At 32.4% G+C, this 20,047-nt stretch overlaps 1 protein-coding gene across 1 annotated transcript in view; it reads left to right on the forward strand.

Moving 5' to 3' along the window:
* The window catches only part of LOC127702759 (uncharacterized), a 79,773-nt gene that overhangs the window by 19,678 nt on the left and 40,048 nt on the right, over positions 1-20,047 (forward strand). The window contains exons 23-43 of the mRNA XM_052207063.1: positions 705-819; positions 1,614-1,837; positions 2,262-2,376; positions 2,867-3,084; positions 3,539-3,653; positions 4,785-5,038; positions 6,423-6,537; positions 7,243-7,454; positions 8,101-8,215; positions 9,067-9,444; positions 10,183-10,442; positions 11,193-11,307; positions 11,836-12,125; positions 12,523-12,637; positions 14,040-14,257; positions 14,885-14,999; positions 15,692-15,945; positions 16,515-16,629; positions 18,136-18,347; positions 18,971-19,085; positions 19,390-19,724. Of these exons, the coding sequence (XP_052063023.1) occupies positions 705-819; positions 1,614-1,837; positions 2,262-2,376; positions 2,867-3,084; positions 3,539-3,653; positions 4,785-5,038; positions 6,423-6,537; positions 7,243-7,454; positions 8,101-8,215; positions 9,067-9,444; positions 10,183-10,442; positions 11,193-11,307; positions 11,836-12,125; positions 12,523-12,637; positions 14,040-14,257; positions 14,885-14,999; positions 15,692-15,945; positions 16,515-16,629; positions 18,136-18,347; positions 18,971-19,085; positions 19,390-19,724 (4,005 nt within the window). The remainder of the gene's footprint in view (positions 1-704; positions 820-1,613; positions 1,838-2,261; positions 2,377-2,866; positions 3,085-3,538; positions 3,654-4,784; positions 5,039-6,422; positions 6,538-7,242; positions 7,455-8,100; positions 8,216-9,066; positions 9,445-10,182; positions 10,443-11,192; positions 11,308-11,835; positions 12,126-12,522; positions 12,638-14,039; positions 14,258-14,884; positions 15,000-15,691; positions 15,946-16,514; positions 16,630-18,135; positions 18,348-18,970; positions 19,086-19,389; positions 19,725-20,047) is intronic.

Raw genomic sequence — 20,047 nt, forward strand, 5'->3', positions numbered from 1 at the left:
CTTAGATATGAGATAGAATGCCTATTGAACACTGGAATAGCTTAGATATGAGATAGAATGCCCATTGAACACTGGGATAGCTTAGATATGAGATAGAATGCCTATTGAACACTGGAATAGCTTAGATATGAGATAGAATGCCTATTGAACACTGGGATAGCTTAGATATGAGATAGAATGCCTATTGAACACTGGAATAGCTTAGATATGAGATAGAATGCCTATTGAACACTGGAATAGCTTAGATATGAGATAGAATGCCTATTGGACACTGGAATAGCTTAGATAAGAGATAGAATGCAGTAAAAAAAACAACAAAACACATGGAAATGACCAACATTTCAAATCAGTAGCTCTTGTCTTGCAATTAACATCATGAGAGTGGCTGGAAAATTACCCTAATTGACAACTTGATTTACTAGTATGCAGTCAGTACCGTCCCTTACTTAACTTTTTGGTTCTTCTGTTATGCTGCTAAAACACTAATAATTGCCTTATTATAAGATGAAAGCACAATTTACTTTTTTTATAGAGCCTTTAAAAAAAACTTGAACATTAAACTTGTTAAAGGTTTTGAAATGTTATAATAGTTTTTAATAATTTAAGCAAGTGCATGCTAACAATAAAAAGGTTTTTATATGCAGAGTTTGGCAAATCTAAAATTCAATATCCTATTGAACAAAAGAATTCTAACTACTTTTCAGATTACTGCCTGTACAGCGGAGTTAGGTATTATCAAGGACAGACATGGGATGATGGGTGTGATAAGCGATGTCGCTGTGATGATGCAACACAAGGATTCTACACTTGTAATGACAGGTAATTATCGTTTACTTATTATCAACAAACCTTTACAGCAGGTATATCGATATAATGTATTGATCAGAATTTTTACTAAATTTTATCACAAATGTAGAGATTTATTATTGAAGTATGATTCCACCTGCAGGAATTTGATAACAAGTGGTAATTTGCATCGAGCTTTTTATAGAAATATTATTAAAAAGCAAATTGTCTTTCTGATCTTTGTCAATGGCCTAATAGACTTATTGATAAAGATTATAATTATACTGTTGGTGTTCAATCACTGAGCCTGGTATTTTTTTATGCCCCACCTACGATAGTAGAGGTGCATTATATTTTTTCAGTCTGTGCATTCGTTCTTTCATCCATCTGTCCGTTCGTCTGTCCTGCTTCAGGTTAAAGTGTTTGGTCAAGGTAGTTTTTGATGAAGTTGAAGTCCAATCAACTAGAAACTTAGTACATATGTTCCCTATGATATGATCTTTCTAATTGTAATGCCAAATTAGAGTTTTGATTGGGGCATCCATGTACTATGTACACATTCTTGTTTTGGATTAACATGGATTTGCTATTTTATCAGATGAAATAGTACGAAAATGTTTCTTTTGTTTTTTTTGCATTGGAATTATGTACAGTTTGTTCTAGGCATTGTACAAGATTGTGTCTCTCTCTTTCCACGAGATATCACACATGCAACCAGCTACCTCAAGTAGATTACTTATAAAATGCAGAAGTTCACATTATGTGTATTGTGTAGATATTAAGAAAATATTTTACAGTAACAAAATCTTTTTAATTTGAATTTATAGATGTCCAAAATATCCAACTCTTGCAAAGGATTGTACTTTAGTAACAGATCCCAGTGATGTTTGCTGCCAGAAACCAGAATGTAATTTCCAGTCTATCTTGAAAAATATATCCGGAACCATTCCCCCTAACTTGATTCCAACTCTAGCGCCACCTGCTCAGATTACTGGACAAGTCAACACTCCAGCACCAACACCTGGCCCAGGACCTACACCAAAACCAATAAGTAAGTTTCAGAAATTTATATTTTTTCTAATAAGCACATGTAGCTATTGTGAAGTCATCAATAATACAGACATATGCCAATGAGCAAGTTTTTTAAAGGTTGAAAAAAATACTTTGATCAATTTTAAGAAAACTATCAGTTGTCTTCTTCAAAAATTTAGTTTACAGAGTGGCGAGTCCTTAGCTAAATGGAGGGAATTTGAGAAAGAGGACATACTTGTTCATTATTTGAACTATTTACAGATATCATAGTGGATTTCATTTCAGAAATTAATTGATGAAAGGGTTATGAAGATTTCAAGATATTATCATAAGTGTAGAAATTATGAAGATTTTCAATCACTTTCATCTTGTATAATAGCTTAGAAAACACTTAAAAAATCAGATTGCACCAATTTTAACATATTTTTAAAAATTTATTTTAGCCAAATGTTTCTACAAGAATGCACAATACTCCCAGGGACAGAGATGGGACGACGGCTGCAAGTACACATGTGTTTGTGAAAATGCAATGACAGGAAAATATACTTGCACTGAAAAGTAAGCTACTTGATATCATCAAATATTTTAAACTTTCATCTTTAGGAAAGTCATGTAATTTCTAGTATACATGTAAATATTGCTTTACATGCAACCTAAGATATCTAATCAGATGATCACAATCTATACCAATCAGAATGCCAGAATTCATTAAAATAATTTCCCAAGTAATGTTAATAACAGAAAAGTACCAATTTTTGTAGAATACTTCTTTTCATTTCTTTTTTTGTTGTCTTTAAAGTAATAAAAATCAACAATAAATCAAAAAAGGACAAAAAAGGACTAAAAAAATTTAAAATAAACTATTAGTTTTTCCCAATCAGAAATGTATGATGTCCCAAATTTTCCTTCCAAGTCTGTCGATATGAAACTGCAAACATTATGGCTATAAAATAAGTGTGTTTACAGTTTTTTAAACGTCAATAACAAGCATTCTAGTTGCAAGTTGTACTACATGTACTATTTATATTTTATTTATTGTTGCTTATAGATGTCCAAAATGGCCAACCCTGCCACCACAATGTAGCTTACAGAAGGATCCAGCTAACCCATGTTGTTACAAACCAGAGTGTGTTTTCAATCCTAATGTGAATGAATTAACAGGCAAAGGGACTACACAGGCTCCCCATATTGGACCAACACTTGTACCCACACCATACACTGGACAACCTACACGAGCTCCCTTTGCTACACCAGCTTTACCTAAAGGTTTGTAAAAGAACATGTAACGTGGGCCATTCGTTGTTACTAGTTAAAGATGAATGAAATTGAAATTTGTTGATTTGTTAGTATTGTATATGAAACTTTTTCAAAGTCTACTGTGGATTCATTTATTTTCGTGGGTACCAATTTTCGTGGATTGAGGAAAACTTGCATTTTCGTGGATATTTGATTTTGAGGGTTTTGCCACAAAGTCTGCATAAATTCCTAAACAAAATTTGTAATTGGTTGGACATTGGAATTCATGGTTACCGGGTAACCACGAATTCCACAAAAATTGGTATCCAACGAATAATAATGAATCTACAGTATTTGTTTCACTTTAATATAGGCAGTAGAAATGTTTGAGAAAATAAATATATGTAATATTAAAGTCATGTAATCCACAAAGTTTCAAATTTTATTGTTTTCTTAAGACTGAATTTTCCTATTACCTTTGTAGCTGTATGTGTGTACAAAGGAAAAAGTTATACACAAGGACAGAACTGGTATGATAACTGTGATTACCAATGTACATGTGAAAATGCCATGCAAGGAATCTACAGATGTAGCAGAAGGTAAGCAGATTATATTTTGTACAATGTGTCAGATTTTGAATGTTTAATACTGTAAATTCAGAAATTAATGCACACATTTATTATTGAATAATCACTGGTAAAATTTGTGAGATCTGATTAATGTGATTTCAAAACTTTTGTGAAGGAACAGTACTACTGAAATTAAATTTTTCACACATCACAATAATTTCTGAATTTACAGTATTTGATGCCACATACTTATGGTGTCATCTAGAAATGACCTAAAGTAGTCTGTGTGATATGGGTTTTGCTCATTTTTGGAGGCCTTGCAGTGACATATGGTTGCGTACATCCATGTCATTTGGACTATATAAATCGTGTCTGCTGAAAAATTTTATCGAAATAGTTGTTAATTGATTTTTTTATAACTGTAAGTTGATTAATTTTTGTGAGATTTACATGACTTTCGTTAGAAGAAAACATCGAACTTCTCTCATTTGAGCAGGTTTCTCACTAATCTGTCTGGACTCAATCATTTTCAAGACTGGTGAATCAAAAGATGCATCAAAATGGTAAAATGTTGTAACAACTGAGCACATATATCATCATTTTATAACTAAAGTTTAAAAATAATCTAAATTTGATGTCATTTCATTGCTATAGTTGGTCATGTGGACGGAATAATAAATCATATAGCAATAAAATTTCACATTCTCACTGTTGCACTTGCAATAGCCAAAAATGATGAGTCCCTGGACTCGCCTTTAAAACCTATAAAACCATATTGAGAACCCTGTTGAGTACAACCAAACAAAGTGAGAAAGTTTAGACTATTATTTTACCCAAGTTTAATTGTTTCAAGTAATTTTTGTGCAATCTGTTTTTTATTTTACCAACCTCTGGAAACATGTTAATAAGGTTTCTTTTTACTTTTGTTTAGTATTTTAATTATTGCACCAGATTAAAAAAAAATTCTACACTATAGTAGTATAAAACAAGAAGGTTCAATGGAGGATGTTACTAATCTCGATTATTCAGTGTTTTTACAGCAATAAAACTGAAATTTGAAAGATGTGTAAAATGTCAGTCATATCTGATAATCAAGCACATTTATTTCCACAGCTCATTTGATATCTACCAGTTTGCTTTAATTTTTCTTTCTTTGTCTAGATGTGCAGAGTACACTAATATACCCAAGGAATGCACTCTGGTCGCTGACGATAGAGATCCTCTTTGTTGTAAAGTACCTCAATGTAACATTCCTCCCCAGTATACCAACCAAACTGGATATGTTCCAATCCCCACAGCTAAACCAGGAGTCCTCACCGGTGGATCTGTCACCAAGGTACCAACCCCAGGAACTACCATGGTACCAGTGCCAGGACAACCAAACCCAACACCAGGACCAACACCTGCTCCAAGAGGTTAAGATTTAATTCAGATTAACAGTAGTTCTGTAAATTTAGAAATTATAGTCAGGTTTTTATTAATGCGAATAATGTGACTGGGTGAGTATCACAATGATAAGAACTCACATTCTGATAATCGATACATATATCTGTATGCAGGTATTCCTGAAATCACAATAATTAATCTGCCATTTTGTCCTTTCCTCAAAAATCGCAATAATTTTTACATGAGTATATCATTTAGCATTCTATTGTGCAAATTTTTAGTGTCAGAATCTAAAGGCCTGCCTGAGGTTGCGAGTTTGAATCCCGCACATGGCAGGTGCACTTGACTTCAATCTTAATTGACTATGATTGTCAGTTTTCCTTACAAAGGTCGGTGGTTCTCTCAGGGCACACCGGCATCCTCCACCAATAAAAGCTGACCGCCACGAAATAGCACAATAGTGTTGAAGGTGGCATTAAACACCAATCAATCAATAAAGGCCTGCCACTCTTTATAGGTCTTTTTTTGGTCATATTGCCTCTCATGTACTCAAGTATATATATATATGTTGTGTACAAGTTGTAATTTTGTACAAATTATAATTTGTACAGGGTTTTTGTACAAGTTATCAGTATTTTGACACACACCTTCTTTCACCAGGTGATACAAGTCTATCTTCAATAATTATCCAGTTTGATGTTTTACTCAGAAATTTATATACTTCAACCTAACATTAAGCACTGTCCTCTATGTAATAAAACTACAAATAATGACACCTGATTGGTTTAGATTATATATTTATTTTTTGACTGATACCAAATTCTATGTCCACAAAATATATTTTAGTGTTTTTATATAGACTTTGTGTCAGTACTATATGCAAGACTGTAGCATGTAGTTGTGGAAATAAAACAGTGATAAGCTTAACCAAAGACACTGTGCTTATTTTATCTTATTATGTAAAGAGATTCACAAAATACTGTACAAATTATAATTTGTACAACATTACAATTTGTACACAACATATATATCCTTGGCTTGCAAATGTTTGGGTTTGAGGGTTCCTGATGAAGGTATATCCAGAAGAGTGCTTCAAATGTACCAAAATTATGAAGTGTTATTTCAATTTATCAGACATTCTTACCAGTGCTAGTTTCATCTCGTCTTAATGACTCTTTAACATTGTGTATTCCATTTCAATTGACACATTTTGTAGTTTAAAGACATAATGAAATTATTCCAAGGGATAAGAGGGATTTAATATGATGCTTAACACTGTCCAGCTTGAAATTGTTACTAGACATCATTAAATTGGTGAATTTATAAAAAAAAAATTGCCTGATAGAGAAAGCCATTATGGAAGTAGTATAAAAGATGGTTAAATGATCATGTGTTGTTATTTGATTATTTTAGAAATCTGTATCTACAAGGGACGAAGTTATACACAGGGACAGAAGTGGCAAGATGGCTGCGACTATGACTGTGAATGTGTTAATGCTAAAATGGGTTTCTATAGATGTTCAGAGAAGTAAGTATTTAGTAGGTGGTAAATTTTTGTTTAACTTGTTGTCCCATTTTTAGTGAATGAACATTCATGTCTGAGGATGGAATACTTGCCGTGGTCAGTGTAAGGAAAAAATAATTTTTCTTCATTTCAAATATCCTTGCTATGGTCAAGTCTATGTTCTACTAGTGACACAGTCCTCCTCAATAATGAAGATGAAGATATATATATGTAAAAAAATATTTTACTTTTCAAAATTAAAGAATTTTAATATTAATTTTTTTTTTTAATTTTTATTCTACATGTATTGTAGTCCTAATTTTATCCAAGGGCTTGTTTTTTGTAATTCTTTTTATGCCTCACCTATGATAGTAGGGGGTATTTTGCTTCCCAGTCTTAGTCTGTCCATTGGTTAATCAGTGCTCGGGTTGGTCCCACCCATATCAGGTTAAAGTTTAGGTGTATGGTCGTTTACCATGAAGTTATGGTCCCATCAACTTGAAACATAGTACACATGTTCATTATGATGTGAAATTTTAAAAAGTAACCAAATTAGGGTTTTGACCAAGATTGTGTGATTTGTTTGTTGGTCAGGCACACTGACCAATGGACATTATTCTTGTTTGTTCTTCTAGATAGATATATCATTGTCTTGAACTAAAGTGTCACTTATATTTTCTATAATTTCTTTCCTTCTTGAAAAGACAACATTGTACACTTCCTTTTTAGGTGTCCAAAATACACCAACTTGCCAGCGCAATGTAGATTGGTTGCTGACTATCTAAAGCCATGTTGTAAGAAACCTTACTGCGACTTCACAGGAACTAATGGACAGATCAGTGGAACCGTGACTCTAGCTCCAGGTATGGTGACTACTTTGGCACCACTTGCTCCTGGACAGACACGCCCACCAACTCCAGCACCTACACCAAAAATGCCTGGTAAGATATTGCTCATCCTGAAGTTTTTCATTATCTTTTTTTTTACTATGATTTCTAATGTAGAAGTTTAAAGAGTATTGATATATGAATTGCTATCATTTTGTCAGTCTATCTATAAACTTTATAAATTAAAAAAAATTCAAGCAAATATTCATTGAAATTAAGGTCGTCAAAGCTGTTTGTAACAAAATAAGCTGGTGCAGCAATTTATGAAAATAGTTGTAGAGGAAAAAGTACTCTGTACATGAGGATAAAAAGTGAACATTTTAACAATATAGGTTTTACATATTAAGTTTTTTTCATGTTATCAGAGTATTTTTTAGCTGTTCAATTTTCAAACAATAGAAGTATAATCTGTCTTAATGTCTTTGCTGAATGGATAAGTTCAACTTGAAAATTCACAAAACTGCTGAGCTAGCATTTGAGACATCTGGATGTAGTTTTGCAATGTATATCTATATATCGAAATATTTTTATATAATTCCACAATGTTTTTGTAGTAATATTCTTTTCCGATAGATTTATGTTAAATATTGAAATATCAGTATTGTAGTTTGTCCTGAACATGCTTGAAATATTTGCCACTGGATGTTAAGCGACCAACAATCAATCAATATTGTAGTCTCTTTTACTTTCATATTTGTAGATTACTGTATGTACAATGGTGTACCTTTCAAACAAGGACAGACATGGGACGATGGATGTGACCTTAAATGTGTATGTGAAAATGGGAAGACAGGGTTCTACAGATGTTCAGACAGGTAAAACATGAGAGCAAGAATATCAGGGCAACTTCAATACTTAATTTGATAGGGGGTGCCGCTGGGGTTCTGTTACCCCACCCTTTTCATATAATTTAGATTTTAAAAATGTATACCTTTTCATATATTGCATATGTATAAATGTAACCTTTTCCCTAATTTGGTTGGGTTTCGTGTGGGGTGTGTTGGAAAAGTGGAATATCAAAGTGTCAAAAGATGTGAAATTTGTGCATAAAAACACAGCCAGAACACCAAGAAAATTACAGGGCTTTTCATTTAACAAGTAATGAAAACTTTATTGACCTTATCATATATTTCTTATAGTTTTCCCCACCTATTGACATATTTTCAAGCTGGAAAATGCGACCTTTTCCAGCGGCACGTCCTATCACCTTGTATCCTTGTATATAGGAAGTGTCCCCCCTCGAGAATGATTTACTCATTCTTAGAAAGGATAACTGGAACTATCCAAATATATTACAACAGACCACACCAACCACCAACAACCGACTGAGAAAATAAACAACAATGCATGGTCCAGATAGACAGTACAACAGACCACACCAACCATATGTTCAGTTACTTTGCACAATTTTTTAAGTTTACCCCACATTTCATTTTATTCATATGTGTAATAGTATTTAAGTATTTGAACTAAGAAAAAAATTCTGTGTTTCTGTGAACCAAGAAATTGTTTTTGAAGATTAAAAACAAATGGGGAATTTATACATATATGAGTCAAAATGGGTTTTTTTTCTGAAGAAAGTTTGAAAGCCAAAATATTTGAAATTGATGTTTTTTTCCAGAGGCAATGTATGAATTTAAAGTTATCTTTTGAATTTATTTTTCAGATGTGCAAAATACCCAAGTGTACCTCAAGGATGTGTTTTAGTTACCGATCCATCAGACAGCTGCTGTCGTGTACCAAGCTGTAGTCCTCAAACACCACAACCAGGATTTACACCTTCACTTGGTCCAGGAATGACTCCAAATCCCAACCCAACACAGGTACCACCAATGATACCTACCGTACCAGCTGTTATCATTGGTGTGGGTGTGACACCAACACCACGCCCAGGCTTCCCAACCCCTGCTACAAATAGTCCACCAATTCCAGTATGTATGTACAAGGGAAAAACTTACACTCAAGGACAGAAATTTGATGATGGATGTGATCTTCATTGTGAATGTTTTGATGCCGTAAACGGAAGATATAAATGTACAAAACGGTATGATTTTATAAGTCATTAACTTTTATTTTTATAGAACATGTTTAAATGAAAACATGAAACTTACAAATATTTTTTTTTTCAAATATCTTCACTACATCTGAAGTTCATTTTGAAAAATCTTACAAATGTGTTATTAATTGGTGGTACTTGTATTGATTTGATGAATGATTACTCTCCCTTAAGTTTTTTTTCACAGCAAATTTAAAAATTGTATAGATATCTGTTTCCTGCATCAATAAATTTCCTGTCACGAAATTGTACAAATGTTAAGAAACAAATGAAAACATTTTTTTAATTTTAACAAGTCAGTTAAAAAGAAGTAGGGTTATTCTCAAATGGCAATCCAACAAGTTTCACCAAAAGCCAGCACAATATATGGTTATATCTAAATGGTCCTGAATATAGACAAGTTGAAAAAAAATAATAACAGAGTTTATCAACACCAAATTCAAAATAGACATTAAATGTATAAAAAAAATGGTGACAATCAATTTTGAGATTCCTGATTTGGACTTCACATAAACATTGGGCATTTTTAAAACAAGATTTGTGAGTTCTTCATCCTCACACTGTACTGTAACATATCCAGAAATTGAAGTAATCAGGATTTACTAATAAGTCGGAAATCATAAAGATTTTTTTCCCATTATTTGAAATTTTGGCTGGTCTAATTTTCCAAATAACCAGAGTCCTCTTAACATATTTGTCTCAATACGCAACGATTTTTGTTTTCAGTTGCCAGACCTATGTCAATCTACCAAGTAACTGCAGACTTTCTGTTGATCCAAATGATGCCTGCTGTAAGATTGCTACCTGTTCACCAACACCAGCACCAAACATGACACCAAATCCTTTAAATACACTTGTTCCAAATCCAGGAAATACTGGTCCAACTATTGCACCAAATATGAGGACTACTATTGCACCAAATATGAGGACTACTATTGCACCAAACCCCTACACTGGAGTTCCAACATTATCACCACAACCAAAAGGTAAGTCTTCATTGAATAATTATAAATTTTTATTTTTTTCATTCGTTCATATCCATTTGCATATAAAGGTAAGGCTATATATATCATCAAATGTTTAGTCCCTTGGATGTGCTTGCACGAATATTTGGGTTTGTTGTGAAAATAATTGAAATATTTGCAACTGGATAATAAGCAAGCAACAATACATTACCTTGAATGTGGATAAGGGATTTTTTTTTACTAAAAAAGAGTCTTCGTCTTCCATGGGTAAAATGATAAAATTCTGCTTAAATATTTTTATAATTTAGAAAGAAAGAAAATATTACAAGTAATCCCTATAGTTCAATCAAATTTGAAGTTTTTATTGTGGATTAAAAAAAATTGAATTCAACCTTATATTTATCAATTTCCTTCTTCTAGAGTTGTGTTGTAAAAAAAAAAAAAACTGAATTAAGATGTTGCTCGCTAAAAGTTTTGTTTTTAGTCCTCTTTATAACCTGTAAGCTAATAATAACATTGTTGAGACAGTTTCACTGTGCCCTGTCAAAAATGAAGTTTTGTCAAATAATGGAGAAGTTACCAACCAGGTGTGCTTTAAAAATGGTACACGTTATGTGTTTCAAATTAGAATAACAAATTCATGAATGTTTTCATTATACGCAAGTATTTTTATCTTATTTGTTTGTCTTTTGAGTTGGAAATGTTTTGCTAAACCTATTCCAATGCATGTGTTTAATAAACTAATATTTGGAAATCTGTGTTTTTTTATAGATGTCTGTATAATGAAAGGTCGTCAGTATACACAAGGTCAGACCTGGTACGATGGATGTGACAAGAAATGTGTCTGTGAAGATGGTAAAACTGGATTCTATAGATGTAGTGACAGGTATTATTTTTATATTTAACATCACAAACTATTCATCTGTCAATTTTTTCTTGTAACTCATTATTTATAATCAAAAGATTTTTAAAAAATTGTTGGCTGTTATATTCTAAATTATTCCACTATACCTGAAATTAATCAGATGTCAGCTTGACCAATTTTGTGTATAATAGTTGTCAGTTAATTTTATGTTGTTTTTCTTACACAAATTAAATGATTTAACTACCTAAAGAATCTGTTTAAATGAAATGAATTATACAGTATAATAGTCTTTCAATTATGTTCCATAAATCCTAAATGTAAAAAAAATTTGATTTTTTGAATTGGAAAAGGATTACAATGAAAATATGATTGATATATATATATGTAAACTAGAAAAAAGTGTGAAAATCAGGATAAGTCAGAAAATAACTAAGAAAAATTGTATTCTTGATTGCTTACTTTTTCCCTAGTTTTTTTAGTTATACTTGTTATAAATAAAAGATAAGATTTTGATAAAAGGTATAATTTTTTTCCATTTATTTTTTTCAGATGCCGAACATACAAGAATGTTCCTCAAACCTGTACAATGGTACCAGATCCAAAAGATCCACAATGTTGTCAACTTCCTCAGTGTATCCCAGGAGTCAACGGTTACCCAACCCCTGTACCACAAGTCACACCACGTCCAGGAATGACTCAAGCCCCACAGCTTGTGACAGGACAGCCATTGGGTGTTGTAACAGGATTTGCACCAAGCCCTACACCAACACCTCTACCTACACTAGCACCTAAACCAGGCCAGCCAATACCAACCAGACAACCTACCCCAGCTCCAAAAAGTAGGCTATAGTTTACACCAAAATTTTATCAATTTAATCAAGTGTGCAATAACATTCTTGTTAATTAAGGAATAACAGTCCTGTATTTGAAGAGTTCCCACTCAAATCCAAAATTGATGGTGGCGACTTTTTAAATACAGTACTGTTGTTCTTATTTTAATGCAATACTCTTAAAATGGTAAAAATCAAACATTTCAAATATCCCATAAACGTCAACTGCAATTGCGCAACGTTGTCGCCAATGACTGTGACCTTCTGGACTTGATGGTAGATGTACATATCCAATATAAGAAACATTAGTTAAAATGAAAATATTTGCAAATAAGTAAATTTTTTTTCTATGAAGTTGAAATTGTCAAGTCGTCATAATATAAATAACAAAATGATTATATTGTAGTGGTATGTGTATACAAAGGCAAAGCTTATGGACAAGGTCAGAGATGGCAGGATGGATGTGATTATAACTGTGAATGTACTGATGGTATGACAGGACATTATGAATGTACTGAAAGGTAATCAAATAGAGTCACTAAAATAGGTGCTTGGTTGGATAGAAATCAACCTTATGCAAGTGCAAGTGCATTTATACATATACACATATAAGACTGTGATTGATTAAGGAAAATTCAAATGCAAAATGAAAGAGAATTTTGGTCTGTTTTGTAGATTTTCTAATAACAGCTAAATTTTTAAACAGTTACAGTGGATGTTGTTTTGGAATTGCAAAAGTCTGCATACATGCCTATAGAAAATTGATACTTCCTTGAACATTTAAATTCATGATTAACCATTACCCACTAAATCCATGAAAAACTGGTACCCATGATTAATAATAATGAATCCACAGTAAGCTAACTTGTATCCAATCCTGTTCAGCTTCCATGTTCAAACATTTAAAGAATAAAGATATTTCATCATATCAAGACTTTTCAGATTCTTCTGTTTGGCTTTTTTATCACCTTATGTAAAATGGTTTTAAAGACCATTATCTCATCATCGACATTTTTAGATTTTTTGTTAGTTGATAATTTCACATTATTTTCATTAAATTTTTCTGATGCATTGACATGATTTTTTATATAGTTTGCTCTTACTTGGAAACAAAATTTTGCTCAATATTGTCCATAGATGAAATGGCACATATTAAGTGAAGGCTAATTTAAGGGAAGCAATAATCATGTTTTTGTATGTCAAAACTTTTAAAATGACAAGAACACCCATGTTGAACTACTGTTATGTCCACCATTTTAAGACAAAATAGAGCCAATTACAAAATGCAAACTATATGTGGCAGTCATTTTTCATAGGAGTTTTCTCGCTGTGTTGAAGACCCTTTGGTGGCCTTGGACTGTTTTCTGCTCTTTGGTTGGGTTGTTGTCTCTTTGACACATTCTCAATTTTGTTATCATTCCCAGTCATATCAGTAGTCTGATTTTTGTGGTAAGGTTTTGGGCTTTTTTGCCAAAAAAAAAAATGATTCTATGTTATGAAGTTATTGACAATTTGTTTCAGTTTTTTTCTGTTAAAAATGTAACTGTCAATTCAGAAATGTCTTTTTGCATGCATTTATTATTGCGAATTCTGAAGAATGGACTCAAATGCGAGATTATTTATTGCGATTTCAGGAAAATATGCATACAGTTATATGGTTCAATTATCGAGTTTTTACTATTGCGATACTCATTCAGCTGCATTATTTGCATTAATAAAAATCTCGCAATAATTTCTGAATTTACAGTAATAAAAATATTGAAAAAACTTGTGAATTTGCAATATAAAGAGATTAATACCTGTGCTATTTACTATTCTTTATAAGATGGCCATGTTCTAATATGGGTACTAAAAACATTGAAAAGAATTGAGAATTTGCAATATTTAGAGATTAATACATGTGTGTGTTTCCTATTCTTTTAGATGCCCAGCCTATCCAGCTATTCCTCCATATTGTCACCTGGAGACTGATCCTAAAGATTTCTGTTGTCAGAGACCAGTTTGTAATTATGATAAACCTGTGATCATACCCACACCAGGACCAATCTTACCAATCACAAAAGCTCCTATACCAGGACAACCCACATTGCCACCTACACCAGGACTACCTGGTACCCAGACAACACAATCACCTGTTCTAGGTAAAATATATTTTTTATACACCTATTGTGCATAGGGATTGGTATATTTAAATATTGACAAAAACATCAAATTTAAGTAAAAAATTAATATCAAATTATCGAAAAAAAATAATAAATAGATATTTTGAATAAAAATTTCTGTCATCAGTATGAACTGACCAATATAAATGGTGTCTTATTTCTTCTGCAATCCTGAAGTTCAAACATTTATGTAAAACAAACATTGTCTGGTTTTTAGTAAGCATTCTGTAATCTTGAAACTTTACAAATTAAGTATTAATAATAAAATACATCCATATCTAGTGTTTGTTCCTTACATGAATTTGAATTCATTTCACAAAATTTGGTATCATGTCGGATTTGAAACTTAATATAAGAACTGCGTCCAAAAATAAAAGTATTTTGCAAAACAAGTCAACGTTGGTTTTTCCGTTTGAATGGTTTTACACTAGTAATTTTTTGGGGCCCTTTATAGCTTGCTGTTCGGTGTGAGCCAATGCTCTGTGTTGAAGGCCGTACCTTGACCTATAATGGTTTACTTTTATAAATTGTAACTTGGATGGAGAGTTGTCTCATTGGCACTCATACCACATCTTCCTATATCAATTATTCAATTTTATGTTGCAGCATTCTGTGTATACCAAGGGGTAGCATACAAACAAGGACAGAGCTGGCAAGTCGGTTGTGATAAGAATTGTAGATGTGATGATGCTTCCAGAAATATTTACAACTGTATGGATAGGTATGGATCTATGATTGTCTGTGTTAGTACAAATGTAATGAGAAACAAATTTTGTTGTTAGAATATTGAAAAAGACCTTATCACTGTTTTTCTGCCCTTACATGATATAATGATTTTATTTAAAATTTTGATGCCACAAAGCAAAAGGGATTATTGATGATATCAATAATCATTTTTACAAAAGTTTGGGTAAAATATTGTAGAATCCCTTATAGCTATAAAGAATGTAGGATATGTTTATATATTATATAACCATAATATCCTCCTTTGATAATATATCAGTTTTAGCATAAAATCATCCAAAACTTTTCTTGAATCACACCCCCTTTAAAAGATCCTTGATCCGCCCTGAAAGGTTTCTGTTGTAATCATGTGGGCAATGTTTCATTTACTACAACAGAGTTGTGAAAAGATTTTAAACATTGAGGGTCTCAAACAGTCAGTCAAAGTTTGAGAGAAAAAAATGATGATAAATAGGTCATTGTAGATTGCATGGGCTACTTAACTTTTTTAACTTGTGAGTTTTGATTCATCCTTATGTTATAAAAATAAGGAGATATAGTATGATTACCAATGAGACAACTACCCGGTATCCACCAAATTTCAAATGAAGTGGATGTAAGCAATAGACTGTTTCTTAATTGAAGTCGTTTCTTCAATCTAACATTAAATTATTTTTTTCAATATTTCAGATGCCCTAGTTACCAGTTACAACCAGGATGCAGTTATGTAACAGACCCATCAGATCCCTGTTGTCAGGTACCCAGATGTCTCTCTACTCCAACACCAAAACCATACATAACTCCAGGACCAGGACAACCAACTCCACAACCAGGACTTAACCCCACCATTGGACCTAATTTCACACCTACTGTCACACCCTACCCTCAACCTCTAGGTGTTACAGGATCTGTCATTGGAAAACCACAGGTGCCAAGTCTCCGAGGTAAGATTGTGAAACTCTGGTCTTTCAAGCCTTTTCATTTGATTACTACATTTAATTACATATTTTAATGGTTATGTTTTTACAAGAACCTGATTTTGACAAATTTTGATTATTCATTCAGAAATTATCAAATTGATTATTTGATATGTGATAAACATTTTATGATTATTTGAAAACTAGATATCCTTCATGCCCCTATTTTGTAATTTTCTGTCATTATTAAAACTGTTACTCTGAATCACTATGACACTTACTAGAAATATTTTCTGTAGAACAGTGTATTGCTTGAGTACAGCTGAACCTTCATATCTGAGGGTCTTGATTGGGTTTACAGAATAGAGAATAATGCACTAATACTTCAGAATAATGGGGCATAAAGCATAGAGAATTATGGGGTGCTAATACATAAAGATTAGAGAATAATTATGGACAAAAATATAAAAAATAGAGAAAAATGACCTAAACAATTAAAGAATACAGAAATGAAGAGCGCATCCAGACTCTCATATCTTGATAAACCTAATAATGGTAACCCGAATTGTTTCACTTGACCGATGATATTTTTACAGGAACATGTGAATACATGGGTAAACAATATACCACAGGCCAGAAATGGGATGATGGCTGTCGATACCACTGTGTATGTACTGATGGAACAAGTGGTCAGTACAAATGTGATGAAAGGTAAGATCTTCTTCAAAACAGAACAAGCATGTGTCCATAGTACATGGATGCCCCACTTGCACTATCATTTTCTATGTTCAGTGGATCATGAAATTGGGGTCAAAACTCTACTTTGGCATTAAAATTAGAAATATCATATCATAGAAAACATGTGTACTAAGTTTCAAGTTGATTGGACTTCAACTTCATAAAAAACTACCTTGACCAAAAACTTTAACCTGAAGCGGGACAGATGGACAAACAGATGAACGGACGGATGAACGAACCCACGCACAGACCGAAAACATAATGCCCCTCTACTATCATAGGTGGGGCATAAAAACTGTACAGGGCAAAAATGTTCTGAATGCCGTTATCTTAATAGCCACTAATTCCATCAAATATTTCAGACAAATTATTTATTTTGCTTATTGAAGGATTTTTGCCCATAATCTTAAAATTTTGAAAGATAGACAGAAACTATTAACAGCAGAAATGATCAGTAAAAACTATATCTTTAAAAAGGGAAGTATGACTGAAATAATCAGTTGTCTCCTTCTTGGAGTTATTGCCCTTATTTGTGTTTCCTTCTTTGAGTTATTGCCCTTATTTGTGTTTCCTTCTTGGAGTTATTGCCCTTATTTGTGTTTCCTTCTTGGAGTTATTGCCCTTATTTGTGTTTCCTTCTTGGAGTTATTGCCTTTAATTGATGATAATTGATAAAGTTTAACATTTCCACCTATAATCTTGATAATTAAGATAGATAAACAGAAGCTATATAAACCAGTAAATGTGATCAGCAATACAACATCTACAAAACTGCAAATTTGACTATAAAAAACATCCTTTGAATCCTTACAATTGTTAGTACACTTAACTGTCTATATTTTTTTAATCAACAAAAAAAACAAATATAGCTTAAAAAAACAAATGACTGCTTATAGGAGTTATTGTCAAATATGAATTACATGTACATATGAATTATATATGAAGATGATATGTTGAAAACTGTAGTAGATAGGGGAGTTTTTGACTAGCAAAAAACACTCAGCAGGTCAAAAGATCTTTTATAAATCCATCAAAACTGTCAGCTAATTCCTTATTGAAATTATTCCCCTTGAATGATGATTTTTAAATAAATTTAGAGTTTTTTTTGGTATTATCTTGAAAACAAGAATGGAAAAAGAGAAACTGTAAACACCAAAATGATAAACAAACATTGAACTTGTTTAATATCCTAATTATTATTTTTTTTAACAATCTAGCATATTTTTACCAGATGAGTTAGTTAAGGTTCTTAAGATTTGATTATCACTGGTTCTGTTTAGTTACACCAGCCTCCTCCAACAATAAACACTCACTGGCTGCCACAATATAGCTAAGAGTGGTGAAAGTGCTGTAAAACACAAACAATCAATTAATCATAGAATTTAGTATCAAAAGTCAACAACATTTGCATGTCAACATACAGGATGTAAATTCATTTAAATAAATTATGAATATGTTGTTTTCATTGTCTTATTTCAGATGCCCAAGATACCCACAGATCCCATCGTACTGTGTTTTGGTACAAGATAAGAACGATCAGTGTTGTAAAGTTCCATCTTGTAGTAGCGTAGCACCAACACCAATACCACCATTCACCCCATCACTAAAGCCAGGAAATACTCCAGGCCCTGGATCAACATTGTCACCATTGATGACTCCACCAACACAAGGTCCACAACCTGTGGTTAAAGGTGAGTTTTACGTCTCCTACAAGATGTTATCTGTTGAGAAATGATTAAAAGAAAGATTTGTTATCAAAGTTAATAAGATTACTGTGGATTCATTATTATTCGTGGGATACCAATTTTCGTGGATTTCGTGAGTACAGGTGAACCATGAATTTAAATGTTCAACAAATTACAAATTTTCTATTGGGTTGTATTCGGACTTTGGTAAAACCACGAAATCATATGTGCACGAATATGCAAGATTTCTTCAATCCACGAAAATCGGTACCCACGAAAAAAAATGAATCCACAGTACATGCTTTCTTTTCGCCTATCAATTAACCATCCAATGAACAAAAGTATCCTCAAACATTATTTCATTAAGATGTCAGTAAAGTATTAAATGCTTTTTTTTTTTATCTTATCTTGCTTTTTTATATTCTTCATGGATTTATCTGGGTATTTTAGGAATTGCCTTTGTCAGACAATTTTTTTTTAAAATTGATGTGATTTGAGAGTGAAATGAATATTTACTTGACAAGTTGATATGTTTGAAAACTGTACATACTGTTTTAACATACTTTGCTTTTAATGTGTTTTTTAACCAGACCCTCATGTTCTCTACAAAGTGTATTTCTTTCTTTTAGATGTTTGCATTATGAAAGGAAAAGCTTACACTCAAGGACAGACATGGGATGATGGATGTGACAAAATTTGTGTTTGTGATGATGGTAAAACTGGACATTATTCATGCAAAGATAGGTGAGTTTGAACTGTTTATTTACATAAATTTATCATGTTTTTATTTTAAAACATTTTGATAGAATACGATTTTTCATGACAAATAAATACTATGGACTTTTTATTTTGTATTTCATAAAACTATGAAAAATATTAAAAAAAATATTTTCATAAATTCTTGTAAAAAGCAATTGTTCTGTAGATCTACATCAATTTAAAAAAAGAAAGTGAAAGAAAACAGAAATTAGGTGTAATTTCAAAGTGTTAAAAACTTTTTCTGACAATTATAACTCATTTAATCTGTTTTATGTGATTCCTTGTATAGATGTCCAACCTATGTGAACATCTCACCAACCTGTATAATGGTAGCAGATCCATCAGATCCTGTCTGCTGCAAGATCCCACAATGCACCAATCCAAACAACTCCACCATTCCACCAGGAGTATTCGGACAAGTCACTGGTCTCAACCCAACACCAATACCAAACCTGCAACCAACACCAGGAGGTGTGAACACACCAGTACCACAACCAAACCTAAACCCCACACCTTACCCAGGAGGAACCTATGCACCAGGCATGATTCCATCACAGATTCCAACTCTTGTACCAAATCCAAATTTGACACCAAACCCAAATCCAACTCCACAACCACAACCAAGTAAGTTTATATTCAAAAACTGTGTAAAATGTAACTTACAACTTTGTTATTGCATCAATGAAAATCACAAAAAAATTTAGAATTGACTGTACTTGATTAAAGTTTTTCGCCAGCTTAATGCATTTACAATAATGATGAAAAATGTATATCGGTACCGGGGTATTTGAATTCGGCACATAGTCTTTTGTTGGTGGAACCTGATGCTTTCTTGCCATACATTCAGTTTATTATAGTATTTTTACTATAACAATTTTTCAGAATACCCCTTATTTCCTTTTATTCATAACTAAATACTTTAAAGTTGTTTATTTTTGGGGCTAGTG

Source organism: Mytilus californianus, unplaced genomic scaffold (assembly GCF_021869535.1).
Source record: "Mytilus californianus isolate M0D057914Y unplaced genomic scaffold, xbMytCali1.0.p SCAF_5, whole genome shotgun sequence".
Taxonomy (NCBI): domain Eukaryota; kingdom Metazoa; phylum Mollusca; class Bivalvia; order Mytilida; family Mytilidae; genus Mytilus; species Mytilus californianus.